This window comes from Leuciscus leuciscus (assembly GCF_965113295.1).
Source record: "Leuciscus leuciscus genome assembly, chromosome: 18".
Lineage (NCBI taxonomy): Eukaryota > Metazoa > Chordata > Actinopteri > Cypriniformes > Leuciscidae > Leuciscus > Leuciscus leuciscus.
Window position 1 is genome coordinate 30,064,208 of NC_138742.1, and position 23,298 is coordinate 30,087,505.

Consider the following 23,298-nt stretch of genomic DNA (forward strand, 5'->3'; position numbering starts at 1 on the left):
ACTAAAATATATGGTAATGTCCACTTCAGAGGACAAAAGTCTATTCCTGGGTCCCAGGAGTATATGAAAAATTGTCAAATTACAGACCTCTGATATACATAAGGACACTAGTATATAACACCAGAGAGATTTCAAGTAGACACAGACTATCGCAGTATTTTGATGTGATTCATCTCTGTGGAAACAATTCTGCAACTGCATCTGAACGAACCGATTCACTCCAGATGAATCGCAGTTCTCAACACTAGACCGCGAGATCAAAGTGACTCGGTTCTCAGGTGCAGTTAATTACGGTCATTACCATTATATAGGAGAATTGTGAAGCACGCGTACACGAAGGAAAGAATAATAGCCTTTATCATTGTGAAAGTATAATCTTTTTATTCAAGCTGCGTTTTAAACACTTGTTGAAGTTGACATTAACAGGTTTTGTTAGAGGAGGAGATGATGGAGTTGTCTTTATATGACACGAGCACGGGTCAGATGTGTTCATATGATCAGATGTCTCTGGGTGAGATGCTCCAGATCCAGGATCATGCAGTGAGTGAGGAGCAGGCCTGGGCCCTGTGCTTCCAGCTGAGCTCCGTCCTCTCTCAGGAGCCCCGGCAGCAGGGCTCGATGAGGCGGACTCTGGTGCCAGCCGAGGCCGCAGGAGGAGTGCTGTTCTCCCGCGACGGCAGCGTCTCTCTGCGGCCTTGCGCTGGTGGCGCTGGTGAGGATACCGTTACTGTATCTGTCAGTTAGATTTAACATTTTAATAACTTGTGTTTTGACTTTTATTGGCCTATTTAAAGAAATGTTCTGGATTCATTAAGAGCTCTGTAACATGTTGTCATTCCACAAATGTAACGTTAGTAGGCCTACTTTTCATCACCTTTTTAAAATCTCATAATCAGATCAGTTACTTTTTTTATGGGTTACTTGATTTACATATTCACACAATGGCAGTTCATTATTTAGAATTGTATTATTCATAATTGTATTGTAATTATAATATTTAGATTTTATTTTCAAGTAATTTATTTATTTAATATTTTGATGATTTACGTAAACATTATATTTTCATCAACTCACAATCCCCCTGCAGTTCTTTCATTAATCCCAGTTTGGGAAACCTTGGCATAATGTAATGCTTAATATTTCTTGTGTGTGTGTGTGTGTGTGTGTGTGTGTGTGTGTGTGTGTGTGTGTGTGTGTGTGTGTGTGTGTGTGTGTGTGTGTGTGTGTGTGTGTGTGTGTGTGTGTGTGTGTGTGTGTGTGTGTGTGTGTAGGCCTATGTGCATGTATGTATGTGTATATGCATGCATGTGTGTATGTATGTAGGCCTATGTATGTGTGTGTATGTGTAACATGTGTGTGTATATATATATATATATATATATATATATTATATTATATTATATATATTATATATAATATATATCTGTCTGTAATCCCATTCAAATCTAAGGGGCTGTTTACACATCACCGCTTTCAACTAAAAATGTAAAACTTTCCGTGCGTTTTGGCTGTTCATTTACAGAACGACAGCGTTTTGGTTGCCTGAAAACGCAATCTTTTGAAAACTGGTTTCAAGTGCAAGTTTTTGTAAACAGTCTCTGAGTAAACGTCTACGGAGAGCCTGGCCACTCCCTATTAAGTCCTATTGTACCGAATTTTGGTTGTAGTTCCACCAGAGTTCCACTGGGGGTGATCGCCCATGAGTGCAAAATGAATGGGAGTCTATGGGGCTAGACGGCTAAATTTGTCTCTTTCACCCGATTGCCGTTGAGAAATCTCAGATTTGATTGTAGATTTTGCAAGTTCAACATGGGTTATAGGTCGTAAGTTGAACGAACGAGTAATATGTCCTTTCGATTTCTTACAGGTTGAGTTGTTGTTGCCCATAACAGGCTAGCATTCTGCTAATGAACGCTGATTGGTCAGTGAAGGACTGATTACGACCAGAGATACCACTTGATGGCATCGTGTGTGTGTATTTTCGGCGTGGTCTTTTAAAACAACAAAACAAAAACCCTTCTAGCACGTGTGTTTCCCTGTGTCGGCTGTGTTGTGTGTTTCCCTGTGTCGGCTGTGTTGTGTGTTTCCCTGTGTCGGCTGTGTTGTGTGTTTCCCTGTGTCGGCTGTGTTGTGTGTTTCCCTGTGTCGGCTGTGTTGTGTGTTTCCCTGTGTCGGCTGTGTTGTGTGTTTCCCTGTGTCGGCTGTGTCGGCTGTGTTGTGTGTTTCCCTGTGTCGGCTGTGTTGTGTGTTTCCCTGTGTCGGCTGTGTTGTGTGTTTCCCTGTGTCGGCTGTGTTGTGTGTTTACCTGTGTTGTGTGTTTACCTGTGTTGTGTGTTTACCTGTGTTGTGTGTTTACCTGTGTTGTGTGTTTACCTGTGTCGGCTGTGTTGTGTGTTTACCTGTGTCGGCTGTGTTGTGTGTTTACCTGTGTCGGCTGTGTTGTGTGTTTACCTGTGTCGGCTGTGTTGTCGATGCCTCGAGAGAAAAGAAAGTGCAGAGCGCGAAAGCACCAAAGTGACTGAAGGATTGCCGTAAAGCAGTATCTCTGGTCGTACGATGTGTATGACGTCATTGACATTTTTAAAGCAAATAAGTGACTCTAAAAAATCTAACACCCAGCAATGTGTAATTTCTTTGCATCTCCTTTCAAATACAACATTCAAATTACTAGACAAAAAATGATATCCTGAGAAAAGTGGGTTTTGAGGGGTATAGCGCCATAGACCTCCATTCATTCTGCACTCGTCCTGTGAGCGCCCTCATGTGGAACCAGAGTGGAACTGCAACCAGTTCAGAAGCTGGAAGTTTACTGAGAGTGGAAGTTCTCCCCTTATTAGACATACTCTGGTAAACGACAAAAAAGAATATCTCTGAAAACTATGATGACATGCACATGCGTATTTCATGTTCAGTCTGTTTCATCGCCATCTAATGGCCTGGCCGCAAAATACAGTGTTTTAAGTCGTTTTCTGGGATCCGTGTGAATGGGGATCGTTTTGATAATGGTGTCGTCTGTACGTGGAAAACTCAAAGGAAAAACATCTCAGTTTTAAGCATTTCGTTTGTCGTTTAAACGAACCCTAAGTTATAAATGAGTAAGGTAATCTAAACTAAAAGTAGTCAGAATACAATATCTAAGGTGAGTAAGATAGATAGTAAGTAATGTAATTTGTAATCCATAACAGACTAGAGTCAGCCTAATCTGCCCAGCATTGATATCTTTGTAAAAGCAATTACATTAATTGTTTCATGGATGGGTCTTTCTTTATATCCTTGACAATGAAATAATTCAAAAGTTACAAGATTTACATGGAATTACAAGAAATTGAAATGAAAGTAATTTGGGGATTTATGGGCGTTTTTCATTTTCTAAATAAATTAATAATCCCATCTTGACACACTTTGTCTTGTCTTTAAAACACTGTTTAAATAATGTTCATTCCGGTGCAGTTTCTTGCCTCATAGAATTTCAGTTTATGAGTTAAAAAGATTTTAATAGCATATTTGTAAATGCTTAATTTTTTTGAAATAAACTGCACTGTTGTGAGTGAAGCAGACAAACCTGTCAATGCAATAAAACACCTTTTTAACATCTCTGTCTGTAGGTGATTCATTTGTGATCGAGACAGAGGAACAGGTAGGCGAAGAGTTTATCTTCAGTTTGGTGCATAATAATAATAATAATAATAATAAAAAAGTCATTAATTCAAGCATGTGTCACTGTCTCTATAGGCCGTTGAGTTTGTGGGCCGTCTTGTGTACTTGAGTCTGGACTGGGGTCTGGAGACACAGGTGGAGCGGGAATTGAGTGAGACCTTGGAGATCCTGTTGTGTCAGATGACCAAAGTGAACCACAGCATCAGCGCCGACCGCTCCTGCCGACCCGTCCGCAACATCTCTGATGTCATCCAGGTGCTGACGTCATCAGAATCATCCGTCTACTGCGCTCGGGACCAGTCACAGAAGCCGAATATGCTGTTGGTCTGAATGTGTGAAAGCATGAGGATGTGTCCTGATCTTCCTGGCTTCTGTGTGCCGGTTGTGTTTCTGACAGGTTTGTAAGGAGCGCCTGTACGACCCCAGCCAGGCTGTCAAGCATTACAGGAGCGTGTGTTCCAGTCTGTTCTCGCACACCTTTGAGCTGTGCCAGTATCTGCAGATCGTGCAACAGTCCCGCGAGGTGAGCGAGTCTGAGAGTGGGATCAGTATAGTTAACCTACAGCTCTCTGTGCAGTGTTGTTATGGTAGTGAAATGGATCATGAACTCTGGAGGGTTTTTGCCTGCTGATGGTGTTTTTAGAAGTGACTCATTTCGTGACCCAATTTTATATGGAAAAACACTCAGAGTCTGCAGAAACTGTTTGAATCGGAGACCCAGCTGGTTGCACGAGTGACCACTAACTGGGTAAGTAATGGGCTTTAAAAAAAAAATTAAAAAATCAACTTCACATTTACTATATTTTACTTGTATTCCTGGGTGAGCCCAGAACGTGAACAATTTGTGCCTAAGAATTAAGTATTTGTTCCCTCGTTTTAGTAAATCGTCGCCACGTTGAACTAATTTGTGAAAATCAAGTCATTTGTGAAAATGAAGCTTTTCTTTTATTGTTTATATGTCTGTGATGTTTGTAAATTCATAAGTCAACAGCATTACTGAGTATTTTCTCTTTAAAGGAACACGCCAACTTTTTGGGGCTTTTAGCTTATTCACTGGGCGAGTTACTGCACGCACGGAGATGAAAAGGGTATGTATGGACTTGTCTAACTGGGGGATACGGTGAATAAGCTAAAGTCCCAAAAGTCCAGCGTGTTCCTTTAAAACTGCAGTGAACCAAAGACAGTCTCAAAAACACGGTTTGAAATCGCTGGTGTTTCTGACGTCACAAACAACCGTGTAACCAATCAGATCAACGTGTGATCGTCAACGAGTGGATCTCTGAGCTGCTGTGAGTGGAGGCGGGGCTCATTTGCATATTCATAGAACCACATATACTAAATGAGGGAAGGGTGTAGAGTTACTTTCAAACTATTTTAAGGCATGAAGAAAACTTTTACATGTGTCATTTTGGTGATCAAAGGCAGAGGTGGGTAGTAACGAAGTACATTTACTTCGTTACATTTACTTGAGTATTTTTTTGGAAAAATTGTACTTTTAAGAGTAGCTTTGAATGTGGGTACTTATTACTTTTACTCGAGTACATTTCTAATGAAAAAACTGTACTTTTACTTCGTTACGTTGGGCGACGTTCCTCTCGTTACTTTATTTTAATGCAATATGTGTTGTTAAATGCGTAAGTGCGATGTATCTTTTTTCTGGGCTTGAGCGATGCTCAATTCACAAATGAATCACTCTTTTGAGTCGATTCTGTTCAAAGTCTTCATCAAACAAGTTGTCAGATCTGTCTAAATCGGTTCGCGAATCAGTTTGAATGAACTTGAACTGTTCAGTTCCTGCACGCACTGAATCATCTGAAGCGATTTCAATTCACACTGGACTCGGAGTCGTAACAGGAAGATTTAAGGACATCAAGAGCGTTGGATGAAGTGGCCGTGGACCTACAGTACAGTCAAGTGAGAGCAAATCTGCAAATGCATCATATTTTTGCCAGCGATGAAGATCTTTATTAGTTGAACATCTTCGTAAGCTGTCTGTGAATGAATGATTCCACAGGACGATATACTCGATTTAATTTCACTCAGGTAATACATTTTACAACCAAACAGATTATTACGCCATGGTAGCACTACTAGAAAGTATGACATTGCCCGTTTTTTGGACATATACATTAATTTACATTAAATAAGCTACCATTGCCCACAGTTTATGAACACCCGCCATCCTGCGGTAGTTTGTGTGTATTGTTGCGCAGTGGCGTGCGAACTCGACTTGAAAACGAATGCCTTTAATTGCCTGCCGTAGACACAGTTAACCAGTTTAAACATGCTTTCAGAAATATACATTTGATTATATTTTGGAGAACCGACAGAAGAAGATTCGTCGATGTAACTTTTTTTTTTGTGTTCAGATGTTCAGTAGCAGTCATGAGCGCGAGCACATGTGAAGAGTTTTAACTCTTTCTTCTCTGTGTCAATTGCTTGCCTTTGAATGCAACACTCTGCAGATTCACTTTATTTCGACATTGTCTAATAATCCAAATGTAGTTGTATAAGTTATATTACTATTATACAAACCAAAGGACAGGCAATGATTTTCTTTTTCGGGCTACAGATGGGAGAAAAGGCTTTTTGTTGCAAAGAGAGCCAATCTACTTATGAAAATAATAGTAATTTAAATAAAAATAAAACATCTAAATAATATAATTTTATATATATGACGACTTCAGATGCAAAAGCCTCTAAGTACCATCTGAAATTTTCTTCTAAAAGAGCATTTTTATCAAGCTTGTACGTTTATGTTCAGTTATTTCACTTAAATGGCAATGAAAAGTACCTATTCATTGTCATTAAAGTGAAATTACTGAACTTAAATATACAAGCTTGATAAAAATGCTTGTTTTAGAAGAAAGTTTCAGATGGCACTCAGAGGCTTTTGCATCTGAAGTCTTCTTCATATACATATATATATATATATATATATCTCGTATAGCCTATATATAATCCGAAGTAAGTTACTCGCTACTTGAGTAGTTTTTTCATTGGATACTTTTTTACTCTTACTCAAGTAACTATTAAGATTATTACTTTTACTTTTACTTTGAGTAAATATTTATATAAGTACTTGTACTTTTACTTGAGTACAGTTTTTGGGTACTCTACCCACCTCTGATCAAAGGTGAGTTTTAAGGGATAAAATTTACTACAGGGGGACTTTAAAACAAAGGAATGAAAAGAGACTTATGATAACAGGGCCATGATTTAATGAAACAAGGGACAGAATTTTAGTGAAATGAGGGAACAAAGTAGTAAAATGTGCCCCCCCCCCCCCATGTCATCTAATACATGTATTGTTCATGTATTAATGTATTGCTCAAACTTTATCTTGTACGAATACAAGTCGTTTTTATTAAAATCAGTATGAATTACTGTAACAAACACTCACAACTATGCTGTCTTTATTTTTATTTATTGCAATGCAAAAAAATCTTAATTGCCTTTTTCTACACAGACATATACGTGATAGATAGATAGATAGATAGAGCTTTCATGGTCTTAAGTCTCAATTTCAGTGTTTCTTGTTTCCACACTGCAGATGTGCACATGGAAGGATCTAGTGGATGAGTTGAGCAGAGGTGTAGTGTTGCGGCCGTTAGCGGAGACTTTAACTAAATGCCCACTGCTTGCTGAGACCCCTCCATTTAACCAGTTTCTGCGGGACATCCAGTGCAGACGATACACACTACGGAAAGTTCAGGTTTGTGTTCGGTCTGTCTTTGTTCATTTTCGAATGTTTATTTTTTGCACTTTTGTCAATATTCTGCTTTAATGATTTGAAATAATCAAAGTCATTACAACTGTAGATGGTGCAGGCTGATAAGTCTTTGACTCATTTGGTAGTGATCACATCATCATCTACATGGCACAGCTGATTGGTTGCTGTTGCATCGGCGTCCAATGAGCTGCGGCTCAACATTCAAATAAATACCGGGGTGTTGCTGATAGCAGCATGTCTTAAGCCCTATTCGGACGGGACTAGTTTAACATGGAGAGGCTGGGACTGGGTAAAATAATTATTACCACCAGAGCTTCTCTGTGGTTTTAGTCCCGTCCGAATGTGTTATTACCGAATCTATTGCCATACCAATCTCCCGAGAGTTGTCATGACAGAATTTTTGTTGGATGTCTTGCCTAAATGTGCATCCTTGCATTCATAGGATGTGGGAGAAGGCCAGAGAAAGCCAGACACTCACCAGACTCTTCTAGAATTCATCCGCTTGCGGCCAAAATTACGACCGGTGAGAAGAATTTGTTTATTTCATAACCGATGTTCATCGCATATACAGATTTATATCTAAAAGTTTATTTAGATATTATATTATTGAATAAAGCAGCCCCAATAAAAGGAACTAGCTAGGTTAGCTGATTACCTTAAGTCTATGTCACTCTCAGATCGTACAGCCGTTAACACTTTCTGTGATGAGACATGTTTTCCTGTTTGTTCATGCAACATTTCGCATGAAGCCTATTAGCATCAAGCCAAGTTCTAACAAAACTTAAAGGGGACCGATTATGCCCCTTTTTCACAAGATGTAATATCGGCAAACTCTGGTGTCCCCAGAATGTGTTTATGAAGTTTCAGCTCAAAATACCCCACAAATAATTTATAATAGCTTGTCAAATTTGCCACTATTTGGGTGTGAGCAAAATTACACCGTTTTTGTTTGTGTCCCTTTAAATGCAAATGAGCTAATGCTAAGATAACGCTGGACCCTGCTCCTCCGAAGCAATCTTGATCCACCCGGAAGGAAGAGGGGAGGTTTAAGTCTCGCTGGCTGGACCACCCTCCATAAAGTGTTGAGTGTTCCTCAGGGTGTTTCCCTGTTCAGTTCCGGCTGTTGGCCTAAATGTTTCAATTGCAAACTATGGGCCCATCAAGTTCACGCACCCATGCAATTGCCTGCTGTTATGGTGAAAAAAATAAAAAGACACCTTTTCCTCCAAACTCTATGGGCGTTAGCTCCCTGCCCAGATGCAGCGAACTGTCTCCCGAAATGATTCAGCCCCTAGCCACCCGTGCTGAGGCGTGGAAAGCCATCACCGGTGTGTCAAAATGGGTACTGGACTACTCACTCCAATTCGCTCACAGACCGCCCTGCTTCGCGGGCATAGTCAATTATTCGGTAAGGAGCAAATGTGGCTTACGTCCTCCGCGCCAAAGTAATGAGCTTACTAGCAAGGGAGCTGTGGAAACAGTTTCCCCTTCCCCACAGCGAGTCAGGCTTCTACAGCCGCTACTTCCTCATTCCCAAGAAGGATGGTGGCCTCAGGCCCATCCTAGACCTCAGATATCTGAACCGTGCCCTCACGAGACGGCCGTTCAAGATGCTAACTTTGAAAAAAAAAAAATCCTCTCAAGTACGCCCAGGGGATTGGATTTTCTCAGTGGATCTGAAAGATGCACATTTTAATATCCAGATAGCCCCCCCCCATCACAGACCATTCTTGAGGTTCGCGTTTGAAGGGGTGGCCTACCAGTATACGGTTCTTCCGTTCGGACTATCCCTGGCTCCACGCACTTTTACGAAATGCATGGATGCAGCACTTTCCCCCAGGCTGAGACAAAAGGGATGCGAATCCTGAATAACCTTGACGACTCGGCCAAGATGAGCCAGTTGGAGGAAGAATTAATTTCTCACAGATCTGTGCTCCTCTGTGAACTGCCTAGGACTCAGACTCCGTTAAGCCAAGAGCTCACGGTCTCCCAGCCAGAAAATATCTTTCCTGGGAGCGGTTTTAGACGTCTAAACCCACGAGCTGGCCCTCAAAACCTTCCTACCAGACCTAATAGGACACCACGTCTTAGTCCGGTCGGACAACATAGCGGTAGTGTCCTATATAAACCACCCAGGTGGACTCAGGTCGCAGCCTCTTTACAGACTAGCCTGGCGCCTTCTATTATGGGCACAACACAGCCTCTGAGAGCGCTGCATGTGCCAGGCAGACTGAACCAGGGAGCAGACTTGCTGTCCTGGGACAATGTGTTCCCAGGGGAATGGTCCGTCCATCCCCAGACGGTTCAAACAATCTGGAGCATCTTCGGCAAGGCAGAGGTCGACCTCTTCGCCTCCAAAGGCAACTCTCACTGCCCAATATTCTTTACAAAGAACATGGATGTGCTGGCCCACGAATGGCCCAGCCTCCCCCTTTATGCCTTTCCACCGGTCACGCTGCTCCCTCAGGTCATCAAACGAATCGGGGAAGACAGGCATGCCACCCTTCTGGTGGTCCCTTTCTGGCAGATCCAGCCTTGGTTCTCTGAGTTGATTTCAGCTGCTTGCAGCAGCCCCATGGCCAATCACCTTGAGGAAAGACCTACTTTCCCAGGCGAACGGGACAATCTGGCATCCCCGACCCAAGATGTGGGCACTCCACGTGTGGGCCCTCAACGGGAACTTAAGGACCTCCCAGCGAGAGTCCTGAATACTATCTCAGAGGCTAGAGCTCTGTCCACGAGATGTCTCTATGCTCTTAAGTGGTCTGTTTTCTCTGACTGGTGTTCAGTCCGGAACCAGGACCCTTTTTCATGTGAAATAACTCTGGTACTTTTCTTCTTACAAGAGCTAATGGTTGTGAGTCTGACCCCCTCCACTCTCAAAGTCTATGTGGCGGCCATAGCAGCACAGCACTTTCCCGTGGCCGGCTAATCTCTGGGTAGAAGTGACCTGGTCGTCCGCTTTCTAAAAGGGGCAAGGAGGCTCAACCCGCCTCGTCCTCTTACATACCCTCTTGGGATCTATCTACGGTCCTTAGGGCCCTCAAAGACCCCCCATTCGAGCCGCTACAGTCGGCCGAGCTCCGGCCACTTTTACTTAAGACCTCTTAATGGCTAGCATTAGCATCGGTCAAGCGAGTGGGTGACCTGCAATCGCTCTCCGTCAGTGCTTCCTGCCTTGAGTTCTCAAGCCAAGTTATTGCAATGTGCCCAAAGTGCTCTCTAGTCCGTTCAGAGCACAAGTTATGCTGTCCGCTCTTCCTGGTTCGGAAGACGGCCGTCAACTCCACTTATTCTGCCCTGTCCGGGCCTTGAGAGTGTATATATACAGCGCTTTGTCCATTTCAGACAGTCAGAGTAGCTCTTTGTATACTTTGTTGGCCGCACCAAAGGGCTTCTGGTCACAAAGCAGAAACGATCCCGCTGTATAGTGGACTCTATCGCGTTGGCTTATGCTTCGGTGGGCCTTCAATGCCCCATCGGCATCAGAGCACACTCCACGAGAGGCATGGCCTCTTCCTGGGCGTGGTCCAGTGGTGACATCCTTGCTGTCCACCTTCGCCAGATATTACAAGTTGGAGGTCCCACAGAACATGTCATTCTGCTTGCATAGCACGGCGTGATTGGATTGGTTCCCCATAGCTTCTAGCAAAGACGCAATGAGTAAACATTTCGAAAGGGAACTTGCGTAACCTCTGTTCCCTGAGATAACGGGAATGAGTATTGCTTAGACGGCCGTGCTATGTTGCTACACGACTGGCGTTCATCTTTTCAATCGAATTAAAGCTGATTCCTATGGCAAATATGAGCTGCTTTTATAGGCAGATGCCCAGCCCCTTTCGGCAGGCTCTTTGCTCTCTCGGCAGGATGCACTGCGATTGGCTCGCGCAGACACGCTGCTTCGGCATAGGTTCATGCAGTTCCCACTGACCGGCCAATGGGCGAGCTCAGATCGATGTACTGTTATGGCTGTGCAGTGGCACTGCTTTTTTGAATGAAAGGCTTCAAAATTCTGAGAAAAGGAGTTTCCCCATAGCGTCTAGCAAAGATGCAATACTTGTTCCCGTTATCTCAGTTAACCGAGGATACATAAGTAACCGAGACATTTTTCGTCCTAAAGTTTCATCAACATATAAAAACCTGCATCTCCAAAACAGTTTTAGCGTTCTTACCCTTCCCATCCAACCATCTGTCATATAAATAGACTTTTCCAGTCCCTGTGGATTGCAGTTTTAATTTATAATTGGAAGTTTACTTTTGCAACATCAGATTTCTCAGCTAACAGGTTTTGCTTTTCTATTGATTTCTTCTTCCTCAGGCCTCAGAGCGTAAAATGGGGCTGAAGCCCAAAGAGCAGAGCAGTCTACATGAGCTACTTATGGAAGAGATTCGCTCTACGAACCACTGGAAACGCCTGGCACACAACAGGGAGACAACCTACCAATGTACACAACTCTGGGCTTTCAGTTTTTTGTAACTCCTGAATTTGTGAACCACTAACAGTTTTGATTCCTTAAGCAGCAGATGGCTCAACCATTAATAAAGAGCCTGAAGACGCCTCTTTTCTGAAGTCAACTTCACACAGGATACCTTCGGATGTAAGTTTTTGCACGTTCTGAGTCCTCGCATGGCATTTTGTAACTATTACGTTTTGATGACTTGGGTAATTTGTATGATTTTGTCCAATCTCATTTGTACTTTCATACGATCTGCTCATGCACCAGTGATGGGTATGGTTAGGGGTGTGGTTAGAGGAGGATCTTTGTATTTTTTGTTTTTACGATTCAAATTGTATGAATTCATAGGATGATGAATGTTTTTTTTTTTTTCCTGTGAGATCAGGTTGGTCCTCTTCAAATTTCAAGCAGCACTTACACAAATGCAAACTTGCAACAGATATCTTTGCAGTTTTATAGTTTTGTAAAATGTATTCCCTAACTGTGCAGGAAACTCTTGGTTCAGGAAATCCTTTGCAAGACGGCAGCGTTACAGGTGAGATCTTGATTTTTGCTGCAAAAGGTGAAACCAGAGTAGTTTGTGTCTGTCACAATTGACCTCCAAATAAAATAAATGTAAATTACAACAAAAGAAATGACAAAAAATTGCTTTTATGAGAACGAAGTACATTTAACCCATTAATGCATAATACCCATTAGTACATAAAAAAAAAAAAGGATATTACAGTTATTGGGGATAAACTGGCTTGGAAAAAGTCTCAATAAAAAAAGTTTTTTTTTGTTTTTTTTTGATGAAATATGATCTGGACATAAATGTTTTCATAAGATTTACCAAATTTAAAAAATATATATTTTTCTAAAATGTGGTTAACATGTCATCCAATCCCTCTAGACATCAGAATCTGCGCAGGAAAGCGCCGGACCAGATCTTTTGCTTGCAACAGGGATCTCTTCAAAGTGGTGCGTTACCTTAGGATCAAGGAAACAACACTTGAAACATTTACTCTGTGGACATTAAGTTACATGAAATGAAGACTGCAGGTCTTGTCTGTCTTTTTGCACTTTTTATATCAACAAAATCTCTCTCATAAGTATAACTTTTTTTCCAGGTTCTCATTTTAATTCTTATACTGTTGCTGGTGTGTAATGTACTGATTATCTGTACTTTAGTTTAAGTACAGATAATATGGCAAAACTTTTATTAAATTAAAAGCACCTACCTAAAAAGTACTTGACTGAAAGTAAAAAAGTATCCACATTTAATTTTACTAAGGTATTTGCAAGTTCAAAAAATGAACTTTTCTAAGGTTTCTTAAATTTTCTTTAAACAAGAGGCAGTAGCAATTTTTTATTTTAGTATTTTTCATGCAAAAGGCTTTTTCTCATTGTTCTGACAGTGTAAAACTCTAAGACACAGATTCTGAGTTCTACTTTTATTGTTCTGTGTCTGAAAGGGATTGTTAAACCAAAAATGAAAATTGTCATCCTTGTCACAATAAGAAAAAAAGAAAAATTATTTCTCTTTTAAATAATCGAGGGATTTAATTCAAATGACATATGTACTTTGTACCTCTAAGTTTAGATGAAATTGTAATGAGTAAAAAAAAAAATTACTCCTTTTTAAAATGTTGATGAGTACAAGTATTTGTTTTTAACAGAACTCGGGTACAGATTCCCCCCCTGAAAAATACTGAGTACTTGACTTTATACATATTTCCCCCCAAGGTTAAGAGCAGTAACAAGGGGTCTGTTCTCACAACGATCGTTGATGTCATGAAAATGCATAGTTCTGAAGAAAAAGGAGATCTGGATAATATGTTGTGTGAGAGATACCGGGACTGGCGGGTGAGAATTCTGGCAAATCAGACTTTCTTTCTCAAATCAGATCTTTTCAGGCAGACTGTCTGAACTATTCAAATGAGATTTGTGTGTCCACTGTCCAGACATAACCACAGGTTGGGTTGGTTTGGTAACGGCGTAGGCGTGACCATGTTTGTGACGACAAGGCTTTCAAAACGGATGCAGGAAAAATGGAGGTGTATCATATTACTCTCCAAATTAGCGCCCTGTCGAGTCGTGATGCAGAACTCTTCCGTCACACAGGAAAATTCAGTGAAGGAGGAGACTGGTATACAGTTGCAATCGAAATTATTCAACCCCCATTGCAAATGAGCAGAATTTCAGCTGTTTGCAATGAACAAATCAAACAAAAGTTATTGAAATCGCTCAACACAACAAATATTTCAAGTGGTTTCCCAAAATTCAACAGAAAATGCTACTTTTAATGAGTTCTGCAGTCTCAAAATTATTCAACCACTTCATGGCAAGCATCTTTAGTACTTATGACACCCTTTTGCTGTTCAGACCTGCTGAAAACGAGATGTATAACCAGACACCAGCTTCTGGCAGTGTTTCTGAGGAATCTTAGGCCATTCCTCATGAGCAATGACCTCCAGTTCAGTAATATTCTTGGGTTTGTGTTCTGCAACCGCTGCCTTGAACCCCATAGAAAATCTCTGGTGGGATTTGAAGTCAGGGGACTGTGATGGCCACTGTAGACTCTTCCAGGATGAATTCTGCAACCAAACCTTGGTGGAATTTGAGGTATGCTTGGGATCATTAGCCGCGTTTCCACTGTCGGGCCAGGGCTTTAAACGGGCCGTGCCGGGCTGATAGCCTCGGGCTGATAGCCTCGGGCTAATAGCACCGGGCCTGCGTTTCCACTGTCGGGCCAGAAGCTCCACAGCGCTTCACTAAAACACGCCCGTAACACGCCTCTCTGGAAAAACGTCACACTAACCCATTCACCAACAAATGGAAGTTTTATCAGAAAACTAATCAGAAATCACTGGAAACAGCGTTGAAAACAAACATGATAAAAGCGGCCGTTTGCTGCCATTTTTGTTGTTTACTTGAATATTTAAAACCCAAGCATCGATGTTTTACCACAGGTTTACAATAAAAAGTGATACATTGATCATAATGAATTAATTTGTCAAAATTGCACATTAGTCACTCAGAAATAAATTACCGTTAGGTCTATTTCACAAAAGAAAGAGGACACACTTACTACTTCAGTCGCGTCTGTTACTGTTTATCTGGTAGTTACAGGACATATTTACATCACATTTAGAAAGAATGATAATTTCTACAAATATATGCCACCAAAAATACGACCTGAGGAACTTTAGCAGCACTCTCTCGACTCCCATACAGATATTTTCCGTCAGAGAAACAGAGGAAGCTCCCGAAAAAAAAGTTGCTTTATTTTATGGTAGTCCGGTATAATGAGACGAGACGTAGGCTACTGACAGATAAAATAAAAACATGATTGTTGATAGCCTTTATGATTGGTCTGATTTCTTCAAGCGTTCACTGTTTTTTTACTATGCGTATCAAACATGAACGCGAGTTAAATTATTTTAAAAGTCTTTAATGCTGACAGAATCATCCGGCGCTGCCGTCTCCCGACTCAGGTAAACTCCGCCTCTGTTCGCAACCACTCCTCTAGCCCGAGCTGGCCCGCTCTGGCCCAAGGTATTCGACGGGCCAGAAATCCTGGCCGTTGGCCCCGAGTAAGCCCCGATCAAGCCCCGGAAGTGACAGTGGAAACGCGACTGGCACTAGCACGGCCCGGCCCTGGCCCGACAGTGGAAACGCGGCTGTTGTCCTGTTGGAAGGTCCAATGACGTCCAAACCTCAGATTCCTCACTGACGGCATGACGTTTTCTCCTAGGATTCCCTGATACTTCAATAAAACCACCTTGCCTTCCATGCGCTGCAGGTTTCCAGTGCCAGAGGATGTAAAGCAGCCGCAGAGCATCACCGAACCCCACCATGCCTAACTGTAGACAGTGTTCTTACCAGCACATGCTTCAAATCTTCTTCCTCCGGACATACCGCTGATCCACAGGGCCGAAAAGTTCAAGTTTTGTTTCATCGCTCCACAGAACAGAATCCCAAAACTTCTGTGGCTTATTTATATGATTGAGCAAATTGGAGCTGACTTTTCTTGTGCTTTTGGGTCAGTAGTGGTGTTTGTCTTGGAGAAACGTGCCTTACTGTGTACTGAAACCTCAGTGCCTGTTGCCACCAAGTCTTGCTGCAGTCACTCGAGGGTTTTTCTGAACCTGCCTTCTCAGAAATCTGGTTGGAGCTGTTGATGGCTTCCTTTTTCTGCCCCGTCGAGGTTCCTCACTGTTCCTTTTAGTGATGAGTCGTTCATTGCGTTTGTCATGTGACAAATGAACGAAAGACTCGGAAGGTAAAGTCATTATGTTCCCTGTAAATTATTTTTGACTGCATTATATGGATTTCTTAATTCAGAATATGATCAAGATTGCGTAGGTGGATGTGTTCGGGGAATTTGCCTGTTAAAAGTATAACATTTAAAGCCCCTTAAATGAACGAAATTACTCGAAAAAAGATTCGTTAATTTTGATGAACGAGATCGAACAAGAGAGTCAGTAAAATGGTCCGAACTTCCCATCACTAGTTCCTTTACCTTAAACTTGCAAACTATGCTTCCAACTGTGTCTCTAAGAACATTTAGTGCCTTCGCTATCGTTTTGTGTCCTGTTCCTTGTTTGTGAAGGGCGTTGATATATTCTCAACTTTCTGGACCATTCTTTTCTAGCTTGCAGTCAAACATGACACTCAACAAACCTAGCCAGTTCAGATATTTTATGTATTCTAGCTCAAGCACACCTGGTGCAACTAATGAAGCCCTTGATTAGTTGCATCAGATGTGCTTGAGACACCTTTTTTTTGTGAGGGGATGCTACTCAGGGGGTTGAATACTTTTGAAACGGCAGAAGTCATTTGGACCCGAGCACCGGTGGTGTGAGGACCAAATTGCAATTGCTCCGTTTATTAAAAGTTTCATTTTCAGTTAAATTTGGGGAAATCGCTTAATCTTTGTTGTTGAGCTATTTCACTTACTTGAAATAGCTCAACAGTTACTTTTGTTACTTTGAGTTACTTTTGTTTTTGATTTGTTTATTGCAAACAGCTGAACGTCTGCAAATTTTGCCAATAAACCTGATTTTCAATGGGGGTTGAATAATTTCGATTGCAACTGTATATTGTGATGTTCTGTGCTGTAGTCACGGCCGAAATCTTCTGACATACCGTTGAATATAGTATGAATACACCGGTTTTGGCGTTATTGTTGTGCGTCGCATTAAGAATGACGATTTAAGCAGCCAGACTGAGATGCATCTGTAAAAATCTGATTGGAATCAGATCTCCAAATGTGGTTTGAATCAATTTAGAAAAAAATAACTATTTTTTGCTGGCCAGACTTTCAAAAACCCACCTGGATAAAATCTGGATATGTGAAAAATATATATATATTTTTGTCAATCAAGATTTTTGCTGGCAGTCTGAACGTAGCCTAAAAGTCTGTTTTTCTTAGGTTTGCTCATGCTGTGCAATGAGAAGTCTTTATTTCACGTGGCATAATATTTGTTCTCTGTGTCGGCGGTAAGATCACTCATTTCTCTGAATCTGCTCACGATGAAACTGGCTGTCTTGTGACTTCTGCTGTGTGTTCACAGGGTTGTGTGTCCTGGGTGTTGTATTGAGGTAAGCCTGGCTCTGATGTATTGAATATTTGGATGCCATTAATGACGTCTGGCTGTTCATTTGCATGTGTTCTCTGTAACAGATGCGTCTGCCCTCCAAGCACTGTGTGAACCTTCCGCTGAGCTTCTTCAAGCAAATCGTAATGAAAGATGGTGAGCAAAGCCAGAGAAATTTCTGGAATGAGCGCTGGTCCTGGAATTCAGCCTGGTAAGTAGACAATATCTGTTGCATCAAGTACACAAAGTTTTTGCAAGATATCGTGAAAAAATGAGGTGTAGAAACAATTTTCACTCAGAAATTGCTAGTAAATTTCACAAATGATTACAAAGAAACGGCAAGTGACACATTAAATTAAACATTAGATTTTGAAGTAGAAATTTTTTTGTGTCAAACTTACTCCAATCTTTTTGTTTAACTTTGTAGGGCTGTACAGTCCGACATATATAATGCACGTGCTACAAAAAAAAAAAATCAATCTGCGATGAATAAATTACCACTTTAGCACGCTTCTGACAGTTTTGTGCACGTGTGTGTTAGACAGCCATTTTGTGTAGTATTGCAGTGCTCTGCTTCCACTACTTGCAGGCAAATTTTTTCACACTCCTATTCAGTCTATAAAACCACACAAAGGTATGTGGCGGAGCCCAACTTGCCGGTGCATAGATATCCTCTACAGAACCTCCCCAAGTAGGCTGTAGCCATGCCCCTAGTGGAGTGAGCCCTTAAGCCCTCAGGTGGTCGAGAACCTCTGCATTTATATGCTAGAGAAATGGCATCTACAATCCAGTGGGACAGCCGCTGTCGTGAACAACGGCTTCCCTTTGTGAGGAGTTGCCCAAGACACAAACATCTGGTCATTCTTTCTGAAATCTGCTGTCTTCTCCACATATATACACACACCAAGCGCCCATACCGGACATAACAAATTGAAACCCTGATCCCCCGGAGAAGAGAACCGAGGAGGGCGTAAAGCTGTAAGTTCTATAGTTGGACCTCTATAAGCCGAGTCTACCACTTTAGGTACGAAAGCATGGTTAGGGTGAAAAAAAAACTGCATTCAAAACTGGCTGACAAACAGGGCTTTTAATTCACTCACACACTTTGCTGTCACCGGAGCTACAAGCAGTGCCGTCTTAAGAGAGAGAAACTTCAACCCTATGCCTTCCAACGGCTCATAAGGGTGTTGAGAAAGGGCCTCTAAAACCATATACGTATCCCAAAAAGGGATATTTTCATATTTGTGGCTCCGAAAGAGACCTTTGAGGGCATTTCGGGCCCATACACATGATGCACATTGGCCGAGGGTCCCTGTCCGAAATGGTTGCTCCACATGACGATGGATACGGGCTGGATGCAAGATGCTCTTCTGCCTCAAGGTTGGAGGTGTTGAGCGTTCAGAGATGCTCTTCTGCTTCAAGGTTGGTCGTGTTGAGCGTTCAGAGATGCTCTTCTGCTTCAAGGTTGGTCGTGTTGAGCGTTCAGAGATGCTCTTCTGCTTCAAGGTTGGGCGTGTTGAGCGTTCAGAGATGCTCTTCTGCCTCAAGGTTGGACGTGTTGAGCGTTCAGAGATGCTCTTCTGCTTCAAGGTTGGACGTGTTGAGCGTTCAGAGATGCTCTTCTGCTTCAAGGTTGGGCGTGTTGAGAGTTCAGAGATGCTCTTCTGCCTCAAGGTTGGTCGTGTTGAGCGTTCAGAGATGCTCTTCTGCTTCAAGGTTGGACGTGTTCTGGGTTCAGAGATGCTCTTCTGCTTCAAGGTTGGACGTGTTCTGGGTTCAGAGATGCTCTTCTGCTTCAAGGTTGGTCGTGTTGCGCGTTCAGAGATGCTTTTCTGCTTCAAGGTTGGAAGTGTTGTGGGTTCAGAGATGCTCTTCTGCTTCAAGCTTGGACGTGTTGAACGTTCAGCAGAAATTCTGAAATGCTCAGACCAGCCCATCTGGCACCAACCATGCCCCGTTCAAAGTAATTTTTTTATTATTTTTTATTATTTTTATTATTTCAACAGGGACAATGTGCAAAAAACATTAATTAAAGGATAAAGATGCTTTGCACCAGATTTAGCTTAAGCTAGTTTCCATCTGGAGTCCCCGAGCAGGTGAATTACAATACAAAATATACAATATAAAATATAATTAGTCACTCAAATACAACTATTAATTAATTAATTCAACCATTCCCCATTACAACCATCAGTCCAAGTAAATCATACCAAAATTACTACTATAAAACATCACTAAAAGTCATATTTACATACACAGTTATCTATGCTGACACGACTGGTTTTCCAATAGCACTTTCCTTGTATTGTGAGAAAAATCCCTCAGGTCTAAGTTAAGTTTCAGACTCTGAGGGAGTTTGTTCCATTCTTTGATGCCTTTAAATGAGAAGGCCGTCTGTGCAAAGGCCGAGCCACGTTTAGGCAGACTGCAATCATTGCAACTCGTGGACCTGGAGCTCCTAGTCATCTGTTCCGAACAGAGCTGGACAAATGTTTTCAGGGGAGGAGGCGCAATATTTAAAATTTTAAAAACTAATCGCACATTGGCATACACAATTATATTATCAAAGTTTAACATGCTGTATTTTTCAAGAATCAGACAGTGATGATCACCTTTTATTAATTCTGATGCTCAGTTTAAACTTCAGCAGATTGTGATGATCACCTTTCTTAATTCTGATGCTCAGTTTGAACTTCAGCAGATTGTCTTGACCATGTCTGTAGCATGCCTAAATGTATAGAGTTGCTGTGATTGGCTGAGTAGATATTTGCATTAATGAGAAATTGAACAGGTGTAGCTAAAGTGGCCAGGTGAGTGTGTACAAAAAAATTGTTCACACCGCCCACGCCTAAACATGTTTAGCATAGGCTATAAACGTATGCATGTTGAACTCATAGACTGTAAAAAAAAGAGTTCGTGTCCTTGACGTCACCAGTAGTTTTCTGAAGAGCATTTAGGCCAAAAGTGGGCGGAGCCAGCCGTCGCCATCTTGGCAGTGCGTCACCGCACGTCATTCCTGTTTTTATCCTTCGAAATATTATAATAGTTAAAAGACCTAGCTAAAAGTGAGACACTATCGTGATGCTGTATTATTCTGCTAGTTAATTTATTATGCAGTAACTTACAATATTGCTCTGAGCGTGTGACTGATTCATGTGCATACATGTCAGTCAGCGCGGCGTCGCACGTCAAGTTCGTAGAGAGCTTTATTCCGTCCATTTTAAATTCAGATTTTGGCCGCCTCTCAAATGGGTCAAACCATAGTCAGAATCCGTGAGAGCGACGGTACCTCAGAACGAGTGTAGCCTCAATATCTATAGACATTTTTAAATATGAAAACTCCAAATAGCAACAAAATTGTCAGACATCCATTAGTGCATGTTCACAGAGGAAAACAACTGAAAACCAGCGCTGGTTGTTCTCTCGTTACTCGACAATGACTGAATCCAACGGCGTGGGCGACGGTATAATGCGTGTATGAAATAATCCCGAAAAAAAAGTACAAACACAGCAGCGATGCCAAGTTGAGTAGCTGGGATTAGCTGAGGTGACGTGATGCTAACAGACAGCAGATAAACGGCTAGTAGTGACAGCAGCAGCAATCCACCTGTCAATCAAGTGACCACGCCCTTAATTATGCAGAACTTTTAATGCTTAATATAATTTAAACGGATGAGTTATAAAAAAATTCACCCCCCTCAGTTTTCATGAAAGGGCAAAATTAGCTATATAGACCAAAACCACTTTCTGTACCAGGCTGTAAACATATATTTTGTTCTGCTGTAAAGTTGGGCATTTTAACATGAGGGATATATGGGATTGACTCTCTTTTCCAGCCTCTCTCTAGCGGCCAGTCGATGAATTGCAGTTTAAGTCACTTCCGCATTAGCTTCAAGAGAGAGACTGGAAGGTTGCCGCTCGGCTGAACTGCACTACTTATGGTTATTTTCAGAAATAATAACGTGTTATTTATTTATTTTTTAATAGTAAACTGGCCTGTGGAAAAGATTGAATAAGATATGCATGTTCCTAAGATGTAAAACCTATGAAAACAGTCTGATTCAAACATTTATGAGCAGGTTTACACCCACCCCTTCCAATCCCATTGAAATTTCATTCGGATCGATTGAGGTGTTTACATTAAGGCTTTTCAGTCTGATTGTTACATGTAAACATGGCTATCTTGGTCTTGTTCATAGCCAGAGGGAAAAATCCTTTTCATCATTTGAGACTTGAGATCTTATTTAAATGATTTAATTATAAAGAAACTTGCTAAAAACACACATCAAGATGCATTTCTTTTTTCCCCCTCAGTAACTTTATTTTTTATTTTTATTTTTTTATTGAAGAACATAGATTTTAAGTCTTGAATAGAAAAATGAATGGTTAATTTGATATCAATGTTCTCAGTTTCTGTTAATAACGTTTAAAAAAAAGAAGCTTTGTTATGATTCCAGTTTCGCTCTTTATTAATATGGCCATCGATATAGAAATACTGGACATTTGACTACAATCGCTCAAATATATCCGATTTCATCACTTGCTGAATGATTATGCACAGATTGGTCCGACCTGTGTGTTTTCATTAATGTGTTTATCAGTTGTATGTGATCGATACTCTACTGTACTCTGTGTAATGTGTGTCTGCTCTTTGCCACAGGATTCCTCTGGTTCTCGTGTCGCGCGGGAAGGACTCGACATCTGTTCACGCTCGGGCTATGCGCGACTGGTACAGTCAGGACATCTGTGTGAGCTGCCAGAAGGATTTATCGAAGGCCTGTGACTCTGTTCTGTCCAGCTGTCCCATCAAAGACTCTCAGGAGATATGACCACCCTCCCTTTTCATCACTTTAATCTGTTCCTTTATTTGTATATCAGCGGTGTTTGTTTTTTGTTGTTGGGTTGTTCATAGTGCGGCACCATGTTGGTTCGAAACGTTTTTTTTTCACCACTTTGCTCATTTTTAGGTTTTACATTGTGAACTAAATTAAATAAATGTGCTGAATGTTTTTACTAAAACGGTCTGGTCTGATCACACAGAAGAGCTGCTGTAGCTCAGATTTCTGAAAACCGTAATGCTGCCCATGATAGGTCTGATGGATCACGTTTTCTTTTGGATCATATGGATGCTTACCTGGGGAAGTGATGGCAGCAGGTGCACTGTGGGAAGAAGGCAGGCTGGTGGAGGGAGTGTGAAGCTCTGGTCAATGTTCTGCTGGGAATCCCTGGGTCCGGCCACTCGTGTGGATGTAAATTGTGCATGTGCCACTTAACTAGTGGCCTCTTTCAGCAGGATAATGCACACAGCAAAAATGTGTTTGGGGAACATGACAAAGAGTTTAAGGAGTTGCCTTGGCCTCCAAATTTCCCAAATTGGGGTGTGCTGGACCAACAAACCTGATCCATGGAAGCCCCGCCGCGCAAGTTGCAGGACTTGAAGGATCTGCTGCTAATGTCTTGGTGCCAGAAACCACAGGATACGTTCAGAGGTCTTGTGGAGTCCAAGCCTCGACGCATCAGAGCTGTTTTGGAGGACCCACGTGATTTTATGCATTTGGTTTTATTGTCATGGCAGATCAGTGTGCACTGTGGTCTCCCACTCATTTGCTTGTTCCAGTCATGTATTTGAGGACAAAACAAATATTCTACACCATACAGTCTAGAGAATTCTGTATGTCAGTGTGGTTTCATTGTTCATTTGTTTTTGTCACAATCTCCCCCAAAGACGACTCGTACTGATTTTCATTAATTGAACATAACATAGGAGTTATGAGGGTTTTTTCAGTTGTAGCGCCTCCTATGGGCAAAATGTTATGTGAATTGTTTGTCCTCAGAATTTCCCATTTGACTCAGTTTTCAAGTCTGGGAT

General features: G+C 41.6%; 1 protein-coding gene across 2 annotated transcripts; it reads left to right on the forward strand.

The window, feature by feature from the left end:
• The first annotated feature begins 4 nt into the window (after nt 1–4).
• LOC309480556 (protein spire homolog 2) lies at nt 5–22,393 on the forward strand. Of its 2 annotated transcripts, XM_082145132.1 has the most exons (16): nt 5–712; nt 3,606–3,637; nt 3,733–3,912; nt 4,055–4,180; nt 4,346–4,405; nt 7,211–7,372; nt 7,833–7,913; nt 11,709–11,835; nt 11,912–11,988; nt 12,337–12,382; nt 12,740–12,807; nt 13,573–13,692; nt 17,264–17,331; nt 17,406–17,433; nt 17,516–17,640; nt 22,090–22,393. In XM_082145132.1, exons 1-16 carry the CDS (start codon nt 445–447, stop codon nt 22,256–22,258), a joined length of 1,737 nt encoding a protein of 578 aa, XP_082001258.1. In that variant the 5' UTR covers nt 5–444; the 3' UTR covers nt 22,259–22,393. The 2 variants fall into 2 exon arrangements, with proteins under 2 accessions (XP_082001258.1, XP_082001259.1); XM_082145133.1 differs by lacking the exon at nt 4,346–4,405 and having other exon boundaries at nt 8–712; nt 22,090–22,392.
• Nucleotides 22,394–23,298: the final 905 nt, after the last annotated feature.

Coding starts and splice junctions, on each gene's coding strand:
- LOC309480556 (XM_082145132.1), top strand. CDS start 445: ATGATGGAGTTGTCTTTATATGACACGAGCACGGGTCAGATGTGTTCA. Junction 7,914..11,708: donor TGCGGCCAAAATTACGACCG/GTGAGAAGAATT, acceptor CTTCTTCCTCAG/GCCTCAGAGCGTAAAATGGG. Junction 17,332..17,405: donor ATTTGTTCTCTGTGTCGGCG/GTAAGATCACTC, acceptor GTGTGTTCACAG/GGTTGTGTGTCCTGGGTGTT.